A 22,154-nucleotide genomic window follows, 5' to 3' on the forward strand; every position below is an offset into this window, starting at 1 on the left:
CTCTGCTTTCTTGGACAGAAGGCGCTACTATGAGACCTATGTTAGGTATGTTGCTTTTCTAGGTTTGGCTCCAGCAGTTTGTCTCGACAGCAAAACAAGGACTTTATTTTTATGTTTATTTGTTTCATTTTGACTTGGTTTTTGGATCGGGGAATGGATGCATCCTTGCTCAGTCAGTGTTATGTGCTATATGCTGGCCAGTTATTTGTCTGGTGGATATCTGCCTCTGTTATGATGCAGAGTCGATGCTTTAAAGTAGAAATAACCTAAATGTTAGTGGCCAGCATATCGCTGAGAGCAGCCCTGCTTTATGCATGTGTCAAAGTGACGTGCTTGCTTTGAAGAAGGAACCAGATGCTCGAAAACAAGGACATGGATGAGAATGTTTGTAATAATCACCCTTTAAATCACTGCTAGTTCTCTTTGATGCTCAAATCCTTAAAGGTCCTACACTAAACTCACTCCGGAACAGATCTGTGTTTTCTGAACTGCCTTTTTGATTCTTAACTGTTGCTATTTTAACAGCGACTTATTGTGATTTTAATATTTTTTAATTCTACTTTATTTTTTACTTTATATTTTATAGGGCACTTTTAGAAATGTCTCTTGTGGGTTTTTTTTGTTTGTTTGTTTTTTGGAGTTTAGGATTTTACTGTTTACATACTGCACTGCTCACTTTTTTAATTTATTTATTAAATTACTAATTTGCTAAACCAGAGTTTTAGTCATTATAATGTTATTATTTAATGATCACCAGGACCTGAGTACTTAATTCTGATCTTCTCATGTACTGCATGGCTGGAATGTCAATAAAGAGTCCTTGATCCTTGAGTTTTTTAGTTAATCTAATAATGGACGTCAAGGTGATGGGATGTTTAGATGACAGAGTGATGCTTCTCAGCTCGAATCCTCTGCCTGTTGTTTTGATTGGCTGTGGTTAATATTAGCGAGGGTGGTCAGTTGCATCGCTGCCCCCTGGAGGCTTGCGTCTGCATGGCAGTGCATGGCCCAATTCCAGTTACTGAACAGCAGCAGCGTGCCCGCTCTAATCCCTTTACCCTGACCTCTCATCAGGTCCCAGGGTGTTGATGGACGCCACCCCACCATCCGCAGGGAGGAGGAGTTTGATGAGGACCGTTTCTCTGGGGAGTATTACAGCGGGGAGGAGTTTTATGAGGACGACAGCATGCTGTCAGGGGACAGGTATTTGTCTTTCTGACATATGAGCAGAATATGTGCAGTTTAACCCTGCTCAGGATAAGAAACACCTTTAAAGATGTATAAATAAAAGTGTTTTAGGAAAGTATGTGCAAAATGAATTGCTGTCCAACATGCTCCTTATTCTATATTTGCCCAGGTACCAGAACAGTGATACAGAGTATGAGACTCCCAAAGGTTACCATCACCCCGACAGTTACTATGACGATGACGAGCAGCCTCTCTACCGCGACTCACGGAGGTCACCAAAGAGACGGTTGCTTCCTGCAACGCCTCAAGGTATCTCACCCTCTTTTATCCTACAACCTATCCTACTTTGAAATGTTTTTTTAACAAAGTACCCACTGAATAGTGCAAATTATTTTTGGTAGAAAATAATGCCTGTATAAAGCAATACAATAGAGTGCTGCATCATTTATAGGTTTCAAAACATCTTGCCAAAGGACTAGAGTTGAAAATAAGCCTGATGGCAAACACTGGCCCATTTACAGAAATGTTGATTGATGTGTGCTGTCCTTATAATATAAAGTTACCACTGATAATGTCTGATTTACTGAACAATGACCCTTTAACTGAAAGACACTTAAATGCTAGTAGGGCCGTACCCGACTCAGAATGATGTATTCGAATCAGATTCCACCATTAAATACTAATCTTCAACAGTTTTGTTTTTTTTTCCATGTTCAGTGTGACAGCAACATGTGATATATTAAACAAGCTAATGGCAATAACAACAGATCACACATGTGCAACAATATTTTTTGCCAAAATTAGATATCAAACGAAAGCCAGAGACTGTCTCGTATTAATTTGCTGTGAACTGTAAATTCACCACTTGTAGGCAGAAGAGGGAAGCTCTTTCTGAGCCTTACGGTCAGAGTGTCTCTTCCTCTGTGCCGCTGCAGCCTGTGCCAAAGCGTAACATGGCGGTCAAGAGCACTCAATCCGCAGCAAAATCTGAGAACCAAAACGTTCCCAGAAGCACACTGCACAGAATGTATGCATGAAGAGATTTTGAATCATATATATTTGAAAAACGCTGGACAAGTGATACAAGAAAAAAAAAGTATGAAAGGCCCTTGAAAAGTAATGAAAATGTTATGAAATTTTGTCCATGGAAATGTGTGGGAATCCTCTGTAAAATTCTAATCTGGCTCCTATACAGGTGGTTTTGCTGTCCTGTGATGTTGTCGAGATGGCTTATGTTGCATTAATTTGCAAATATAACAAAACTACAGTTTGTAGGCTAGTTATGAACCAATAATGAAAATGTGACATTTGCTGCCCAGAATAAAAGAAGTCATAAAACATCTTTTTTTGTCATCAAAGAGCCTCTCCTACTAAATGCACTCACACCAACACATTCAACACTCGCTGTATGATTTACCCTCTCACACGCTTTTAAATTCCTTTAGTAGTGTTTGCATGCTGTCAAAGCTTACTGCATGAGGTCACTCACTGGTCCACTCCTGACTCGTTCAGGTCACAGGAGACCATCCTTCAACTTTGAGTGTCTGCGCAGACAAAGTAGCCAGGACGAGCTTCCACATCAGCGTACTGCTCTACCACTGCACCTTATGCAGCACCAGGTAACACAGGCACATGGCTCACCTGCACTGTTTGCTCACTCACATTGTTTTGATCACTATGTCACATTTTGAACATGTTTGGAATTCCCCTCAGTCTCTAAATTAAGTTGTAAAAAAACATGTATATTTGTTGCAGCATGGGGAAACTCTTACTTATCTAACACTGCCAACCTCGCATTCACCTACTAACTGCACTAAACACACTCTCACATACCCATGCATGTATATTAAAGCTCATACTGCACATACTTACCAGTAATCATATTTATGCCACTGTTTATATTGTAAAATACCTGATCTATAGAGCAGTGGTTCCCAACTCAAGGTCAGTATATAAAAGAAATCATAACATATTCAGATTTATTTGACAAAATGTAAATAACATGGGTGAAAAACATAATAACATACAACATATTGCAAGAATAAAGTGCAATTAGTTAAAACCAGGAAGGGGGTTTATCATTGGAAGACATTGGGGGCCTAGCCCAGAGCTTTGTCAGAAAAAAAACATTTACTTATTCAAATTTGGAGAATTTTTGTTGTTTGTTTGTTTTTTTAATATCGGTGTTTTGTTTTTTTTTTAATTTTGGCAATTTTCTTTTCTTGAAAAAATTTTGACGATTTTTAAAGAAAACATGTCTTCCAAACTGCAGCCCGCAGAGATTAAAAAATCACCAAATTGACACCATTTATCACAGCCAGAAACTTTACAACAAAAATGATCATTGAATTGTCACATCATGTAGGACAAACACCTCCAGTTTTACACAAACTTGAAATGGTTGAGAGTCACTTGCGGTTTATTCATAATAGTTTGTGACCCACTTTTGGATTGCGACCTACCAGTTGGGAACCATTGTTATAGTTTTATATATCTTATCTATTTTCTACAACTGTTAATACTGTTTATACTACACATACAGTATTAACTAGTGTATTTATACCCCTTACTGTTTATTCTTGTTTATTCCATATTCTATTCTGTAAATTTTGTGCATTAATCTTAATTTTTACTGGGATTTTTTTTGTTTGTTTTTTTTGCACTTCTGGTGAGGTGCTAAACTGAATTTTGTCGTCTTAGTTCCAGTACTCCAGTACTCCAGTACTCCAGTACTCCAGTACTCCAGTACTCTGTGCAGTGACAATAAAGCTGAATCTGATCTAAATTTTGCACACACTCGCTTGACTGTGCTCTAACTGCCAATGTGCGCCTTCTATAAAGATATTCTCCTCCGAACCATCAGGTTATGGCTGTAGCAGGCCTGGACTCCAGCAGAGCCCACCGCCTCTCCCCGACCCGCTCCACCCGCTCCTGGGCCACTCCCCCCGCCACACCGGCCAGTAAAGACCAGTCCCCATACTACACCCCTCTCATCCGTGTGGACCACCCACACAGGGAGAGTGCTGCTAGCAGCCAAGTGTCTGTGCGCAAGAGCTCTTGGTACACAGACGACCCCGAGTTCTCCCAGAGGACGTACTCACCTGTCCACCTGCAGGTGCCACCTGAGTACCACAACCAGTACCACCAGAAGAGAGGGAGCGCCACCAGCCTTGTGGAAGCGGTGAGTTTGAAGTCTCAGTTGAGATGTAGGGAGGGGATAATACGTGTGTGACTCATAATTTGATCTCACACACTCTACCCAGAACTATTGAAGAACCTTTTTTTGACAGAAGGGTTCTTTAAGGGTTTTATGTAAGACTACGGGTTCCATTAAAGGTGGAGTCTATGATTCTTCTCTTTTGTTATGCAGATTTGTGTTCATTTTAACATCAATTTAAACATACTGACTGTTAGAATTTATACAAAAATACAAATGATATAGATATAAAAGGATCCACAGTCAAAAAAAAGTAAATCAAACCAAATCAGACGAACTAAACTAACATGAAAGAAACGCAACAAGAAACACCCAACTTAAAAGGCAGCCACATAAAACCCTCCCTGGTACCCTAATCGCTCTTAGACATACATATACATTTATACGTATACACAATACAGTCTACACATTCATTCATATGTAAACATCTCGTCGCTGAGTAGCCTCCACCACTTCTAAGGTGTTACTCCTCTAATGTGAGACAGAAAGATTTGCCATATTTGACTGGTCTCGTTCGGGGGATTATTCACTCTATCATACTTTCAAAGGCAGCAGTCTGTCATGAGTTTCAGCCACTCTGTAAACTCCGGCCTGTGTGGGCTCTTCCAGATACACAGAATGAGCTGGGTCGAGTCTATGATCCTTGACCTATGACTCTTTATAATTGAACTCAAAACCAAAACAAACACAAGTGCAGAGATCAGCTCAAAAGAGCGATATGGTGGAATCCACATCATCTGCTGCCCGAGTGTAAGTAAGCCTCAATAAGTAACAGACAAAACAGACTAAACGGTGTAATGTAATTCCAATGGAGATAATGTGAGGTCTTTTGTAGTAAATTTGAAAAGTAATATATCCGAAGTTATTTCACAGCTGACCTACAAGTACGCCTTCTAATTAGAAACATAGCAACCTCTATATCCGTCTTCATGCCTAATCGCCGGAGCTCTCTCCACCGTTGAAAAGCCTCACAATTGTTGACGCAGCTTTTGTCCCTGGCTCAATCATTACCGCCTTTTTTGTAATTTTTTGTTCCTCTGACTTTCCCCTCTTTGGCTTTTTTTCTGCCATCTCTCGTTCTTTATAATTCACTTCATCATGTGCTGCCAGATAAACCGTTCCTGTCGCTCCACCTGCCTCTCTCTTTTACACAGCCTTCCCCCTGTCCTGTGCATGAGCACAAACGCTTCCTGTTGCTACGGCTACAACAGTGTTGTGAAGCTTGGTCGGAGCCACTTTGTTTGTGTTCCTTTTACAGAGCCAGGACTGCGTTTGATCACCAGATTTATTTTTCCTCTCATACAAAGGGACAGTTAGCTGACAGTGAGAAGAATGTGTTTGCTGATTTTGACAGAAAGTATATTGGACGATAATCACAGACCGCACATTTAAGAACCTTCTTCATCTAAAGAACCCTTCGAGTTCTTCGAGGATTGTTGGAAGCATTGGTTTTAAAAGATCCTCACCCTCAAATATTTAAACACAGGGTTCCCACAGTCATGGAAAACCTAGAAAAATCATGGAATTTTACAGTCACAGTTTCTAGGCCTGGAAAAGTCATGGAATTAGTTAAAATTATTGAATGTTTTGGAAAAGTCATGGAAATTTGTGTCGTTGTTTGACGTCTTGTTTACTGTCATGTGCGTTTGCTATTTTTTCCCACCATTCCCTATCTGACATTATGTTTGAAAAATCATGGCAAAAAATCAAAACAGAAAGTGTCATTGGATTTTCAAATTTCCAACGGTCCTTAAACACATTATTTGGGAAATTTAAATTATTAATGGAATAAAGTTTAAATCTGACATGTTAAAAAAATGCTCAGCAAGAAACAAAATATTTTGGGTCCTTGAAAAGTCATGGAGAAGTTTTGAAATATTTTCCATGAAAATGTGTGGGAACCCTGTTCAAAGCACCCTTAGATAGTGGAAAGGTTCTTGATAGAACCCTTAGAGAGGGCTGTGGGTGGAACAATCACATAAAAGGGTTCTATAGAACCTTTCTTAGGTGGTTCTAGATGGAGACTTTCACAGCTCCAGGCAGAATCTTTATAAAAGTATCTACCAAGAACAAAAAAGGGTTCTCAGATGGGGACAAGGCGCAGAACCCTGTATGTTAGCACCTTTAATTCTAAGAGCTCAGGCGCATTTTTAAATGTATGCTGCTGCCAAAACAAAATGTGACAAGCGAGATAAAATAAAACAAGATTTCAGAAACAGTAACATATTTTTTTCCTCTCATCCTGTCGGGTAGGTTTTGATATCTGAAGGGCTTGGGAGATACGCCAAGGATCCCAAGTTCGTCGCTGCCACAAAGCACGAGATAGCAGATGCATGTGAGATGACGATAGATGAGATGGAGAGCGCAGCCAGCCACCTGCTGAACGGAGGGATGGCCCCGAGCGTCAACGGGGTTAACGTGTTCCCCCTTCTGACTCCAAGGGACTATGAACTGCAGGACACCGCAGCCAGCTACAGCGACGAGGAGCCAGAGACAGAACCGAGAGCTCCTTACGAGGAGGACCTGGCAGACGAGATGATCTGCATTACGACTTTATAGCAGTGGCTGGAGAAATCTCAGAACCTTGTCAGACTACAATCAGCGAAAAATTTAAAAAGAAATGCATCTGTTGGCTCTGACCAAAAGAAGTGCCTTTTACATCGAAGAGAAAAAGGCATAAAGACGAGAGACACATTAGTCCTGTTCATTTAGTTGTTCTCCACCTGCCAGATGAGGAGGTCACAGCACAGAGCCAGATACCATCCCTGCTGAGCACAGAGGGACTGACGGCACCCTCCTGTCGAGGGCCTCGAGCTGGAGGTGACGTACAGGTTCGGCCTGCAGCCAACCAGAGATGACGATATTGATGCCAGTGAAAGATGGACCAATTGGCAAAGGTGTGAGATACTCTCTAGGACGGGTCTCTAAAGGTGATGACAATCAGATGTACGATGTCATTACCTCGGTCACTTTATTAAGGTTTGGCATATCATGCAAGTTTTCAATGCAAGCATAGAAAGGCATATCTCCTCCCTGTAGTCATTAGTATGACCTGATCCCTTTGTCGTTAGAGCAGAACGTTTATTGAGCGCTACAGCCAAGTCAAAAAGTGAAGAGCACCAGTAGAGTCCTACCAGATTATGCAGGAACTTACTGTCCTACTTATAGCATCATTCAACTTGAGATATGTACTTTTGAAGCGACAAAAGCATTTGTGATAAATGCACTAGCAGGCAGGTTATTTTAAAATTTTAGAATATCCTGATTAATATTTCATAGTTGATATGCTGTAAATTGTATTATATAACAAAAGAAACTTTGTAAAGAGATATTCTATATTTTGTAATTATGTATCATTTAAAAGATCAGCAATATGGACCCTTGTGACTCCTGTTATGCTATAAAAGCAGACTTTATTAGGTACAAGATTCTGATGTTTATTTGCCTTTCTTTTTTTTTTTTTGCTAATATGCACCCTTTATTTTGCATATACAAAACAGCATTTTTAAGAAGTTCTGCTTGTGTGACAACACTTCTGCACAAGATATGCAAATGGCTTTGATTTCTTAGCTTAGTTCATTCAACCAACACCAGTTGCATAAGGTTACGCCCCCTTTAAAGGAGCATTTTTAGAAGGCAAGCCTCAAGGATCCAGCGCTGAAATTTTATACAGATGTGACGAACACATTTGTTTGCATATTTTGTGCAGGGCATGCACAAGGATTTTAAAATGCATAGTGCATTATCAATGCTGCTTTTTTAGTTGGTTTCAGAGTCAAACCTAGGTTCCGTCAGCCCCTACTGAAATGCCTTTTTGCTGCTGAAAGAACGAAAAATGACAGATGGTTATAACAGGGATAAATTAATTGTGCTGGGATTTTCCATGACATAACTCTTTGTTGATGGTGTAATTCCATTAAAACCTTTGTACTGAATCTTGGCAATCACATCTTAGCCTTCATGTAGTGTGTGAGGCCTCGCAGCCTGCGGCGGCAGGAGACACATGCACACATCCAAAGGTCAGAAACAGTCCGACGCGCGTTGTTAGGTGGAGGGACAGAGGGTGTCCTGGTGTCAGGATGCTGGAGAGAGGCTAAGCAATACTAACCCCCTGCCCCTTTCTCTCTCAGCCTGCCTGGTTCCTGCATACAGTATACCTCGTTAGGCAACGGTGACAACATATCATTGTCTCAGCTTCTTTGTCTGTCACGGTGTCCCACAGTGGAGTCTTTGAAGGAGATTTTATTTTCCCTGATCATGTTTGTTGATGAGACTAGGAGGGAAAACTCACCCTGGATGCATAAAAAAAGAAGCAACTGAAGCCCACAAGTTGGAACACGAGACGACAAAATATCTTTTTATCATTAATCGATCTGTAACAGGCTAAATCAACTGAAGTGGGCTTTTTCAGGCGTTACCGTTGAGAGTTTGAGTAAGCACCGAGGATATTAAATGTGTCGTTCATGAGTGTTTGATTTGTAGGCGAGTGCGTATTGTACTCCAATTCAACCGAATACTGTCATGAAAATGTAGGTTTTCCATTTTGTGTGCACATTGAAAGGGCTCTTTGAATTGTTTGTGAGTAAAAAAAAAAAAATGTGTTCTAGTCCTTTTGTTGATGACCGTCATATAAAAGGACCAATGCACATAACAGGCACATTGTACTATTCGTAGCAATTACAGTACTGATGAACTGAAGATATGCATTATTTTGTAAACACTTTTAAAAGTTGTGTTAAACTAAAGATGAAAAGAACTTACTTTTACCTCATGTCAGGGATTCCTGAGAAAAGAAAATAATGATTTGGTTCAGTCTATACCAATGGTATTTAAATATTAGCACATAGCTGTTTGTCTTTGCACAAGTAACTGTATAGTGCTTTTGTTTCTCCTTTTTCTAAACAGATTTGTGTATTAAGGTGAGACAATTTTGTACTTTTTGTGACTGTGTGTATGGTTTAGTGGAATCTATATTTGTCATTTACACCTCACCTTACAATGCTGGGAATGAAAGAGTATTAAAAAAATATTTTCAAGGTGCACTGTTTCTCTGTTCGCAGGTAGGGAAAAAATAAAAAGGTAAAGTACCAGTTTACAGAGAAACACATATTGATTTGAACGTTTCTATTAGTTTTCTTCATATGGTTATGATTATAATTACTATTACATCTATTAATGTTCTGATGAAAGCTGTATTAAAATAGAAGATAATGTAAAATATGTACAAAAGTATGGAAAGACCCATGGTAATGTTCTCTACTTGAAAGTCTTGATATTTGCTCCTTAATGTTTTTATTCAGTAAACATCATTTCTCTTAGTAGCAAATGCTTTACTATAACCTTCTAGGTTTTGTATCAATACATTTTTTTGTATTTTTCATTTTATTTTGGCCTTGACTTTATTTGAATCGATACTGATATTTTATTTTCTATTGATCATCATTGAATAAACTTATGCTGAATTACTGTTTTCCTGTATTTCTTTTTAGAGAACAAACACTGTTTTTTATCACCACTCAGTCTGAACTCTCAGTATTTGCTATTAAAACAACAATTAAATCTAGTTTAACAAACAAAGATTTCACTGATGTGTGTGCAGCAGGTGACAAATCAAATGTGGAAACTGACTTGTACACCTTTTAGGCAAAAACATTTTTAATCGATGGTTGAGGGTGTAAATACATTTCAGGCAGGAGTAACTTTGCTCATTGCAATCTCTGCAGTCGTCACCTCTGATGCTTCGACGTCCACAGAGGGCTCTCTCCCACACAGCAGGAAGGGCACCGCGTGTTTACGAAACTATAGAAAATAAAATGAGCAAGAGCATAAAAAGTTCAGCCAGGATGAGGCATACCGTCTCTTTTTTTTTTTAACAAATTAACCAACATTCAGAAATCATTCAGCAGCCAGTATACTGTGCATACAAACAAATCCAAATCATATAAATTATGTATGCTATATAATAATATCAATTAACACTAATTAAAAATTGTGTGACAAATAAATAATTGCACACTTTTCAACAACACTTTTCCTTTAACTCCCACTATTAAGCATTCATAAGAAGTATATAAATATATAAAAAATCTTCATAATAGACTATAATGTAGTGGGAACACAGTGTTTATTAATAAAGTTGTAACCCCGCTGTAATACTAATCTTAACTTTTGCTGTACCTGAGGACTTTTTTTTTAATAATATACAAATGTACATATACACTGAAAAATTTGGAGAACAAAACTGAAATTATGTTTTAAAAAATGCATTCAGTAGGAAAGGTGGATTTAAAAATCTTGTGAAATGTTTTAAATTAATCCAATAAAATTATAATATTTACTATAATAATTAAATAATTTGCGCTACAAACGTAAAGTAATGTCTGATGGGACATGTAGTGTCTGTAGTATGTTTTGTTGTTACGTTTTGTTTTAGTATTTATGTGTATGTATTTAATACAGTGTTTGCTCCTGTGATGCAAAACAAAACTAGAAAATATTCTGATAATAAAGTGAAATCAATCAAATCAAATCCAAATAAAACATTAACAGAGAGTTATAATTACACTTTAATGTATTTATCTTTACCCCTGATCTGTTAAAACATATAACACTGTCCATAAATACCACTAGATGGTGCCGATGTGAAGTATTTTGTGGCTGATTTACAGCAAGCTTTTACCCTGTTTTATTCATCACATCTACATCACACAATTACCTGCACATGGAGCTACGTTACCTGTTTGTTGAGATAAATGTAGATGATAGGATTGTACACAGTGCTGCTCTTGGCCAGGTAAACAGGCACCGTGCCCACCAGCGGGTGAATCTCTACTTCAGGGTTATAGACCACCAGCATGGCCAGGCTGGCGTAAGGCATCCAGCTGATCAGAAACGTCAGGACCATCAGAATCACCATGAACGCCACCTTCATTTCACCTTTAGCCACTGCACCATCTTCCAGACAGGCCAGCTTTGACACCTGTGACACAAAATAACGTTTAAAGAAGTCTGGGGTCCAGTGGCCGATGCATGTCACATGACTGCAGAGTATCGGGTTCAATAAAGACAGGTTACCACTGTGTGTCACTGTGCACTCTATGATTAATCATAGAAAAAGTACTCCTCTGCTTAAGTTAAGTACCAATACACCTGTAAAAATACTCCAATAAAAATCCTGCAGTTAAAATCCTACATCAATAAGAGTACTTTTTTATGTGTTTTTTTTTTCAGTAAAATGTGCTTAAATAATAAAAAATAAAGGCTGGATGTTAATTTATTGTCATTCTACAACAAAAGGTTGCGCAACACAATGCAAGATGAAGTACCTTTTTGCCACACAAAAAAAATAATAAATAAAAACCACAAAACAAGACTATTTTTACATTGGAGAACAGAGGATTAGTTGAGGATGAGCTACTATTTCTGCAAAAAAATGTCCCATGTGAGTATTATGTATGATTATTGTACTGAAGCAACAAGTTGGCAGTGATTTACTGTTGCAGCTGATCACAGTGCAGCTAATGTTAAAAATCCAGTTTAGTATAAAATATTATCACTTCATCATTGTATCTTATCAGATATTTGTGTGAAACCTTGTGCATGAATTATGTTACGGCCAAAGAAGGTGTTTTGTGAGGTCACGGTGACCTTTGACCACCAAATCGGATCAATTCATTTTTGAGTACAAAGTGAGGGTTGTGCAGGCTGTTGCAGTTGCAGTGGCATAATAAAACCATTTGAGAAGTTTAGAGGGGAAACTGACTTCTTAACGTAAACGGACATAACTTTTCTAGAATTTCTGGATTTATGATTACTGTCACATGACTCCACCCAAATTCACAGACTTATTTGATAGGATGTCTGTCAGCCAATCACAGTGTTCCACATCATATGAGGTCGACTGCAGTAGAGCCAAGCTGCCTTTTTTAACAAGCATGGCCAAATGTGAGGAAGGAAAAGTAAGGCACATTTTAATCTATTAATCATATTGTTAAGCTACTTAATTTGTCTTTAAACAGTTTTTAGAGTAAACACAAGATATATTTTAGGCATGTCAAAATATTATCTGAAGATTAACAGCTTTTAGTCAGGTTTTTTTCATTTGTTTTATAACATCACTTTAGCCACTGATGTGAGTTTACGCATTCATAAAAAATAAATAAATATGTTTTTTGTTGAAAAAAGGTCTGTTAAGACCATTTATCGTCATTTTTAAGTGATTCCTGTGTTCTGATTTTTTGTCCATTGGAATGGAAAGTAAAAAGAACATAAATTATCCTAATCCTAAAATATCTTTGCCAAAAATGTTAATTTAGAGAAAACCACCATTACAATACTTTTTCTGTTTGCATGATTGGGTTGTGAAGGAGTTAACAACTGAAGGGCACTTCTTGTTTGTAAAGTATGGAGCCACAAGTTTTGGCTGTGTAAGTGTTATTTTGAGGTAAAATCTTATATTGAAAAGTAACAAGTAACTACATGTGGGAAGAAATGTGCAATGTTTCCCTCTTTAGTGTTGTAAGGAAATACTCAAATGCCTCAAAACTGTAAAGTATATGACTTAAATAAACGTACTTAGAGTTGTTACTTAACCACTGCCTGTGATGACGTCAAATGTAAAGTTTGAGATTTTAAGTTTTTTGGGGTTTTTTTGCATTTTTTTAATTAGTTTGAAAGACATCTGATTAAAAGGAAAATGTTGATTTTTATTGCAATTAAATTTTATAATAATATCCAGGCAGCTTCCATTGTGGGTTAATAGGGTTGAGGAGAATTGTGCCCAAATCATAAAATACTAATCAATAATAATGGTGCTTTTGATGCCTAAGGTGAGCAAATATGATTTAAAGGAAGTTAAATATGTCCTTAATGTTATGGGGTGTTCAGTCCAAATCTGATGTGTCTCGTGGAATGACTCATAAATGCTCACCTGGTGTAAAGTCCACATTAGCTTTGTGTAGGATGCCACGATGATAGCAAAGGGAACTGCAAAGCACACTGCAAAGTAAGCAATTATGTAGGAGACGTTTTTAGGGTCTCTGTTGTGCCAGTCTGGTGCACAGGACGTCCCGACACCCTCCAGCTCGTACCTGCCCCAACCAAAGAGGGGAGGTAAGTTCCAGGTGAGAGACCACAGCCAGGACAGGGCGATACCTCCAAATGCATGCTTCTTTTGGAAGGTTATCTGCCCCAGAGGCTTACATACAACAAACATCCTCTCCACCGCGATCAGAGCAACTGTGCACAGAGATGTGATGCCTGCGGACAAGAGAGGGAAAGTCAGGGGAGAAGCAGGACAGCGCCTTCTCACTGAAACACGCCAGTCAGTATTGTTCTGCGGATAAAGTGGTGTGAACAAAGTAATAATACCTTTTTTAACAGTACTTAAGTATTATTGGAAGTATATGTAATTTACTTGAGTTTTTGTATTTTGTCAACTTTTCCTTTGCGCCACTACATTTCCCCTGAGCGTCTGAGTTAGGAAGAGTAGGACAGAAGAAAGAAGGAATGAAAAAAATAAAAACTGGATTTTGTTCATTAAGGCCTTTAAATTGTTAAAAATATATATATATATAAAATAAAGATAAATAAATAAATAGATAAAAGACCTAATTTTCCTTCAAGTGTAATGTACACTAAATTATATGATTCTTAGTATTATATATCAACACCTAATTCTACATGTATATGCATGCTGTACTATGATTAGTTTAAAGACTTAACCCTTGAAACCTGGATTGACATCAGTTTTATTGTGCTGCCTTGATACCTTTCACATGCATCTAAACCCTGATTTCTTAAAAAGAAAATCAAATAAATAAAAATAATTAATTAAAAAAAAAAAAAAAGCAAAAAAAGAAAGTCAGTAACTTGGCATGAAATATCCTACAAATTTAAGTTACTTTTTGTTTTAAAATAGCTTTTTTTTCAGGTAATTTCCTGTTTTTTCATTTTTTTTTCTCGCTAATTTCAGTTATCAATCATTCAGTTATCAATCATTATTCCAGGCTCAGGGTCCATATAAACAAAACATTGCATACAATAAATAAAAAAAATCATGCCATAAAAATAGTTCAGTCAATCAAACAACAAAGAGACATCTACACCAGTGTCTCCACAGCTGAGATTCGTGACAATTAATTTGAATAATTTTAACAATTTCTTTCTCATTGCTTTCTTTGCATGCTTTTGACAAGCAGATTTGCTCAGGTTTCAATGCTTTAACCTACTACGCTCTGCTTTTTTACTCACCAAACAAGGATACTGCAAAGCCCTCCATCACGCAGCCTGTCCTTCCCAGGGAGAAGTACCCCTGGGCGTTGTTGACCACAGACAGCAGCCCTCCAGTCATAGCTGTGCCCAGGTCAGCCACAGCCATGTTCACCAGAGCGTAGTTGAGCGGCTGCCTCAGCTGCTTGTGCATGAGGGAGACAATGATCACTGTAGCGTTGAGTATGATGGCAGGACCGGTGAAAAAGGCCATAATGATGGAGAGCAGGATGTAGCCAGTGCGTGACAGAGGGGGTTCCCCGTGTGGTCCGACGTAGAGGGAAGCATTTGGGAAGTAAACAGTCGGCTGCATGGCAATCAAACCTTTTTAAGAAGTGTTGAGGTTGTTTCTTCTTCTTGTCCCGGAGCTTCTAGAAGTTCAATATCTCGCCGCTCGAGTGTGACAGCTGAGATTAGATGGCAGCAGTCTAAGAATAAGTCCTCCAGATCTGGATTTAACAAAGAGTAATTCCTCCAAATGATGATGATCCTTGATCCCTGTCCTTTTACTTGATTGTGAAGGCACTTTGAAAAGGATGACTCCACACAGTGCTGCTCAGCAGGATCAAGTCTGCTAAGCAAGTGCAAAAAAAGAAACGCTCAGAGGTGTTTCACAACGTGTAGTAACTCCAGTAAATATTGATGAGGGCTGATGATCTCTGTCTGGTCCTCTTGTTTCCATTCACAAACCAGGCAGGGGTCATAGAAAGTTCAGTCAGCATCAAGTCAAGTCAACTTATTTATAGAGCACAAGAGATGTTAACCAGAGCGCTTTACAATCATTAAAGGACATTTACATTGTTGAAATCAAAATGATTAGGCAAATAAGTGTTTTCAGCATAAGAAAGTTGTATGGTTTGTTCTTGTGTTGAGCTGTCATATATGTTAACTGTATACGCACTGATGCTTTAACACAAATGAAGTTCCTAACGGATAAATACACTTATTTAAATTGAATACGTCTGCTCATAACTGTCATCGTCTCTCCTCTCGCTGCAGGTTGTTGTGGACAAGCTGCAGGTTGGTATGACTGACTGGTATTTGTAGGATTTTAGAACATATGTGGGATTTGAGGACCTTTCTGGGATTTAAGATGTTTCAAGGATTTTCAGATGTTTCTCAGTTTTTAGGACTTTTTTAGGATTTCCCAGAAAAAGAGTTACATTCATCTAGCCATGAAAAGACAAATATTAATTGCACAATACACACAAAAGATTCATGGCTTTAGAAATTACAGTAGCTGGAAGAGAGAATTATCTAAACAGTAATTGTAATAAACGATAAAGATTTGTTGGTCAGATTTTGACATTGATGTTTTGTTGGTTTCTGTGTGTGTATCAGTGTGTTTGAAAGATTGATTCCAGCTTCAAAACATCTTTACAAACTTTTATCTCACCTTGGGGCTTAAAAACATCCTGATGTAACCAGTGGTGAAAGAAGTATTTAGAAGAAGTAATGCCACACTGTAAAAATACTTTGTTAATGACATTTCTAGAATTTCAAGACCACCCAGATTTCAGGACATTACTAGGATTTTAGGATGTATCTTAAGATTTTAGGATGTTTCTAGAATTTTGGGACATTTCTAGGATTTCAGGACATTAATAGGAATTGAGGATGTTTCTAGGATTTCCAGACATTTCTAGGATTGAGGGCTTTTCGTAGGATATTTGGACATTTCTAAGGACCTTTGGACATCTCCAGGATTTTAAGACCTTTGTAGGATTTCAAGACCCTTGAATGATTTTAAGACATTTCTAGGATTTTAGGATGTTTCTCAGATTTTAGGACACGTCTGGGATTAGTTGCTTAAGTAGGACCTTTGTCAGGGGGTGCAGGGGATCCTTCACTTGATTTTTTTGATAAACTTATTTTGATGCTGTTTTATACACTCTGGCACCTTATGTATACTAAAAGTACAAAAACAAATCCCAGCATGAATCACTTTATTTTTATTGTGAATTAGAAAATGATCGGGGCCCGGCTTTTGCCCATGGGCCATAAATTGATTATCACTGTTGTACACCTAATTATAGATCAGCCCTCTCCAGCATTGCAACATTTAATGATTCATTTGCTAAACAACGATGTAAACTACCACGAAGCATGTAAAATCAGTACCTCTGATACATCTCTGGACAGTCCTGTGTTTCCATTTTCGTCTGAAACATTACAGTGTTTTCTGTCGCTTAAGAACAAATCCATGTTCCTGCAGTGAGATCTCATGTAACCCCTCTGCTCCCAAAATGGTAACCGGTTAAGCTCTTATTATGAACGCAGCAGAGAGTCTGGACTCAGGATCACTGTGATGTGCTATAAAAAGATCCGTATGTTATCAAACACTGAGTCAGATTAATGTTGAGTTTTACATTAAAAAGCGTTAAAGCTTTTCACACACTCAACTATGAGACTGAACGTGAGTAAGACCGACATATGACGGGCTACACTGAGGTGAGATGTCATCTTTCTGCAGTTCGCTGGATAAGAATAAGGTGAAGGTTGCAGGTGGTCGGACATGAATGAGGTGAGGATAAGCCTCTGGACTTAACATGACAACAGGTGTCCCGTGTTTAACCCTTTAAGAGGTTTATGTTCAATCAAGTCAAGACGGAGATTACAACTGTTTGGGTTGAGCTTTCAACAGCAGTCTGGCTCTGATTATTAAGCTGTATGTCTGGAACAATAACATTTTTCAATTTTTTTTCAAATTTATTTATAAGTAATACATTTGTATTTTTGATTGATATAAATATGTAAATAATGAATTTATATCTTTGACATATTTCACTACTGACTTTATTTTTTTATGACAAAGATAAAAGTCCATAAATATTATATTTAGACACATTCAGGAAAATTAATAAGAGTATAGGTTTAATTTAGTATGAAAACTGGTTAATTATAAATCACTGACTTATTGAGAAGGGGTGGGATAAAATAAATGTGTACGTCTTTTCAATCATTTTTGAATTTGTAAACAAAGTCATCATGTTGCATTGTCTGTAAATATTACTTTTTTTCTGTCTGTCCACTTGTTTGTATGATCCTTTTTCTTTTTTTTTAGATGTTTGAAAAAAATTCCCAAATCAAATCAAGAAAAGTGAACTTTATCTGTTTACAGAAGATTACATGTTAACTCTGACATTTGACTCTGGCACTCTGACTGAACAATTCATCCCAAGGTCCACTAACTCGCTTTTCCCAGAGGTTTCAGCGTATTAAATCTTTTTACTGAGTTTTCTAAGCTTTTTCTGGTTCAAAGCTTTCTAAAAAGTTAAGCGGACCTTGAATTCAAACTGTTTTGTCAAACTACTATTTTCAAGGTCAAACTTGGACTAACATCAAGCCAATGCGGACAAGTAGTCCTCAAAATGCTACTGAGCTTACATGTGAACAGACAAATCTCCATGATTAGTGAGCAAACTCCACTCCCTGATGAAGTTTGTGTGGTGTGGTTGAAAGCCCCCCAACAAGCTTCTAAGTTAATGTCAAATACATTTTTTTTTCATTTAAATAAAAACTAAATGTTTTGTTAAAAGGTGCAGTCACAAATCCAGCAGCATTGAGAGAACCAAAAGGCTCCAGAGGCTCGATGCGGGATTACAATTAACCCTGAGACCTGAGAAAATTGCCTTGATTTTGCTGAAAAACATGGGGAAAAGGCAAAAAGCAATTCAACATAAATTACTCATAATTAGAAAGAAATGTGTGATTAAAAAAAGTTACAGGAAAATGACCCAGAAGTTAGCAAAAAAAAGAATAAAAGGGAAAAAGTGAATGACCTATCAAAAGTGCCAATATATATTTTTGTAGCATAATTTTAAATATACAGTTATAAATAGAGTTATAAATTATAAATTAGAGTTTTAAAAAAATCCAATAATGTTATTTCTGTCCTTTAAAAAAACAAACTCATTTTAAAGTAATTTCCTTGTCACCCTTTCCTGATTTCTTGTGATTTGTGAGGCATCTCTTACACATTACCCCTTTTCCCAAGTTTTAAAATAAACCAAATGATTTTTCTCAGGTTTCAAAGGTTTTAATACTTGTGACAGACTGCTGGAACCCAATGCATGAAAATAAATCTTTCACACCAGCACAAACAGTGCAGCAAACCAGGGGTCATGCAGCAACTGAGATGCACACAGGCCTTCTAATGTGTTTGTTTGACCTGCTGCACCGTGTGGTGGAGGTCATTATTTGAAAGAACAAACAAATGGAGAGTTTGCATCTAGTGGTGAGACTGGTGCAACGACCCGGAAGCAGGTAAGGACACACCTCCAGCGGGACTTAATCCCCCCTAGTCATGTTTTAAGCCGGACGAATAAAAGTGGGGGACTTTGTTCAGTATCGTGACAGAAAGCTGCTTTTATTTGCCGTCGATAGTTAATTAAAGCATTCAGGGAGGCGGTGTGCTGAGAGAGACTGGATGATACTGTCCGTCATCCAACATGCAGCCACCTTATCGGCTCGTCCCAGACAGTACGGGCTCCTCACAACTTTGATGTACGATGCAATTACTAAACTAATAAAAGCTTCAAATGGAAACACGGCTCCTGTGGAGGAGGAGGAGGAGGAGGAGGAGGAGGAGGTGCATCAACCGGCCTGCTGCCTTGACATCATTATCGCTTCCTAATCAGCGTTTAGAGAAGACGACGGAAACATTTTCCGGTCTTATTTTATGTAGTGAGCTCTGATGAATGTGGCGCGCTAACTGAAACTTTGTGTCTTCATACACGAGGAGTTGTTGTTCCGCCAGTCACGCGACAGAGGCGCTACATCACCACCACACCTGGAAGCATCTGCGGGACCCACGTGGGTACAGTTGCAGGTGAATGACGTCATTGTCCAAACGGATTATTTGAGCGATGATAGACTTCATAATGAAATTTCATTTAGACAGGGGAAGTGCACAGTGAAACATTAACTTTAGGTAATCAGCTTATCCTGGGAGCTGGTTTTGGTGTTTTTTTAGCTGAGATGGCCTTAGATGGTCCTGGTCCAGTTCTTGTTGGTCTTTGATGGTTTTGCTGGGTGGGTCACCAGCTGGACATGCTGGTCATGCCAAAGGGGTCTTTGATGGTCATTTGCCAGTTAATTGTTTTCATTATATTAAAAAAATCCATTTATGCAGATCCCATGTCAGAGGAATAAGAACATTGCAGATTCATCATGGACCATATCTTGAAAGACTGAACATTATTTGGAGAAAATGTGGTGTTTGTCTTTTTCAATTACCCAAGAAGAGAATACAAAACATTTTTTATAATTAATCTAGTAATGATTTTAGCACTTCATACATAAATGTAAGTTTAGCATTAAAAAAACGAATATTTCAGGTATTCTCAAGGATATCGTTTATTATTGACAGTGTGGGAGATTAGCTCCTAGATTTTCTTTATCTCTTATTATCTGTATCTCTCTCCAGCAATGAAAAGTATGCATATTTCCTCAAGTACTGTAAATACAACTTTGCCATACTCTGCCTATTTCCACTTTATGCTAATATATATATTAGCATATAATACATGCTAATATTGTGTTGGCACGGATAAAAAATGTCAACTCTTTCATTATATCAATGATTAGCATTACAAATAAATTAAGCTTTTGCTAGCATAGTAGAATAATAAAGTTGTTTGTTTTTTAGTCCACTAGATACACTTAACTGCAATAAAAATGATTTTAAAGGGAAGAACAGACTGAAAACTTGATCTTATTAGATAAATCAGATGACAAAGTTTCCTTTGGGGACAAAATTTGCAGTTAATAAAAGGTAATAAATTGCAACACATGTTACTGCAATACTTAACATATTGCAACACATTTAGAATTGCATTAAAATGCTCTCATGAATTAAGTATCATAATAATATTGTATTGTGGGGCCTCTGCTGATTCCCCACCCCGATAAACTACCAAAATATGTTAAAATTAGACCACCTACAACATTAAAGTACACAATAAGTTACATATTTGATAGTCTGCTAATATAATACTGCAAACTGACTTTAGCCATCGCGCATTTTGAGTATTTTGTGTGATTGGCCACCTCATTAAGATCGGCTATCTGTCCAGTCAGTTTGAACTGTTTGACCAGTGAACTAAATTTTGGTTTATAGGTGCAGTTCGGTCTTACACCTGAGAGGCAGTAATGTGCCAGAGTCAAGCCTGACTAATTTTACAAATAAACTGTTACAACTGTTAAAAAACTTGTTCACACAGGCTTATTTATTTGAATTTTTGGCACTTTTGTCGGCACTTTATATTTGCTATTGTACTTTTTTTTTGTAGGAACAGTTTGTTTGGAAGCTTTATTTTACATTTGTGTGGTGTCACTTTGTTGTGAATGTTAATTACAGCTTGTATGGGGAGTGGAGACAAAAAATCTAAATTAAAGCAATGTCGATGTGTGTGCTCGCAGTAGCTCTTGCATAAGTCAGTGCTCCACCTGGGCCACCCCTGTTAAAAAAGTCTGGACACGCCACTGTTTAATACTTTGTACAATTAGTTAAGAGAAATTTTTGGTGCAGGACTTTTACTCAAAACTGAGTACTTTTACTAAAGAAAATGATTTGAGTACTTCTTCCACCTCTCTCTCTCTCACTTGTGTTGTTTTGTAGTATTTATTAGGCAAAATGAACTCTGTGCACATAAATGACTTCCATTATGAACTGTGTTGTTTTTTTTATGGTACAGTGCTGCTGGCGGTGCGGAAGCTTTCACCAAATATCTGCAGTCTCATTATCGCCCACAGAGCCATTTTAGGTCAGAATCTCCTTTTATCTGTGCTTCCTATTCCAGCCTTTATATTTTAAAATAAATATTGTGTCATTCATGCACTAGGCTACTTGATCACATTGATATGCATTTATGAAAACACACACTTTGGCGGGTTTTTGTGCGTGCAGCGTGGAAATTGGGGACATACAGCACATGGAGCGTGTACAGTATAATGCAGCGTCAGCGTTAAATGCAACAACTTCTCAACAGCCGTAGAAGAGAAGTTTAGCATTTAATTTTTCACCGTTTTGCAGCTGAATTTTGTGTCCCTTTGTAGCTCTGTGGCAGATGACACCTGTCCACGCTGCTCCTCTCAGCTGGAGGCTGAATGGAGGACCCCCCCCCCCCCCCTTTCTGCTGACTTCACCTCCGCAAGATTCACGATTTTCATGCTTTATTGCGAACACGCAGAAGACACGTTTAGACACGTTTCCGCAAATAAAAAATGTTCTGCAGCAGAGAGGCGACTGGCTGAAGGGGGGTTTCCCTTTTGAGAGAGAGGCAGCTGTGGGGTGATGATGCTCTCTCTCTCTCTCTCTCTCTCTCTCTCTCTCTCTCTCTCTCTCTCTCATATACAGTAGGGGACGTGCCGCGGCTGGAGACGGTGCACCGGGGTCCAGCAGTTGTGCACGGTGCTGCCGCTGTTAATGGATTTTTTTTTTTTTTACTGTACAGATATTTTCAAAGCGCGGCTGAAG

At 38.1% G+C, this 22,154-nt stretch overlaps 2 protein-coding genes across 2 annotated transcripts in view; one reads left to right on the forward strand and one right to left on the reverse strand.

Annotated features, from left to right (window-relative positions):
* cacna1da (calcium channel, voltage-dependent, L type, alpha 1D subunit, a) overlaps positions 1-7,635 on the forward strand; it is an 89,536-nt gene extending 81,901 nt beyond the window's left edge. The window contains exons 43-48 of the mRNA XM_042508265.1: positions 19-45; positions 1,075-1,203; positions 1,358-1,497; positions 2,701-2,807; positions 4,052-4,369; positions 6,659-7,635. Coding sequence (XP_042364199.1) covers positions 19-45; positions 1,075-1,203; positions 1,358-1,497; positions 2,701-2,807; positions 4,052-4,369; positions 6,659-6,964 — 1,027 coding nt within the window. The 3' untranslated portion in view covers positions 6,965-7,635. The remainder of the gene's footprint in view (positions 1-18; positions 46-1,074; positions 1,204-1,357; positions 1,498-2,700; positions 2,808-4,051; positions 4,370-6,658) is intronic.
* Positions 7,636-10,090: 2,455 nt separating this feature from the next.
* Positions 10,091-14,987, reverse strand: LOC121952779 (parapinopsin-like). The gene is made up of 4 exons (XM_042499608.1): positions 14,657-14,987; positions 13,335-13,663; positions 11,142-11,384; positions 10,091-10,204 (listed from the first exon to the last, which is right to left on the reverse strand). Exons 1-4 carry the CDS (start codon positions 14,985-14,987, stop codon positions 10,091-10,093), a joined length of 1,017 nt encoding a protein of 338 aa, XP_042355542.1.
* Between the last annotated feature and the right edge of the window lie 7,167 nt (positions 14,988-22,154).

The sequence above is a fragment of the Plectropomus leopardus genome, chromosome 2 (genome assembly GCF_008729295.1).
Source record: "Plectropomus leopardus isolate mb chromosome 2, YSFRI_Pleo_2.0, whole genome shotgun sequence".
In the NCBI taxonomy this organism is placed as follows: domain Eukaryota; kingdom Metazoa; phylum Chordata; class Actinopteri; order Perciformes; family Serranidae; genus Plectropomus; species Plectropomus leopardus.

Bases quoted from the DNA above. Each gene is read 5' to 3' on its own strand.
- LOC121952779 (XM_042499608.1), bottom strand. From the start codon at position 14,987: ATGCAGCCGACTGTTTACTTCCCAAATGCTTCCCTCTACGTCGGACCA. The intron at 11,385-13,334 runs GTGAGCATTTAT...TTTGTGTCACAG, and splicing joins TAATGTGGACTTTACACCAG to GTGTCAAAGCTGGCCTGTCT. The intron at 10,205-11,141 runs GTAACGTAGCTC...TATTTTCTATAG, and splicing joins ACATTTATCTCAACAAACAG to TTTCGTAAACACGCGGTGCC.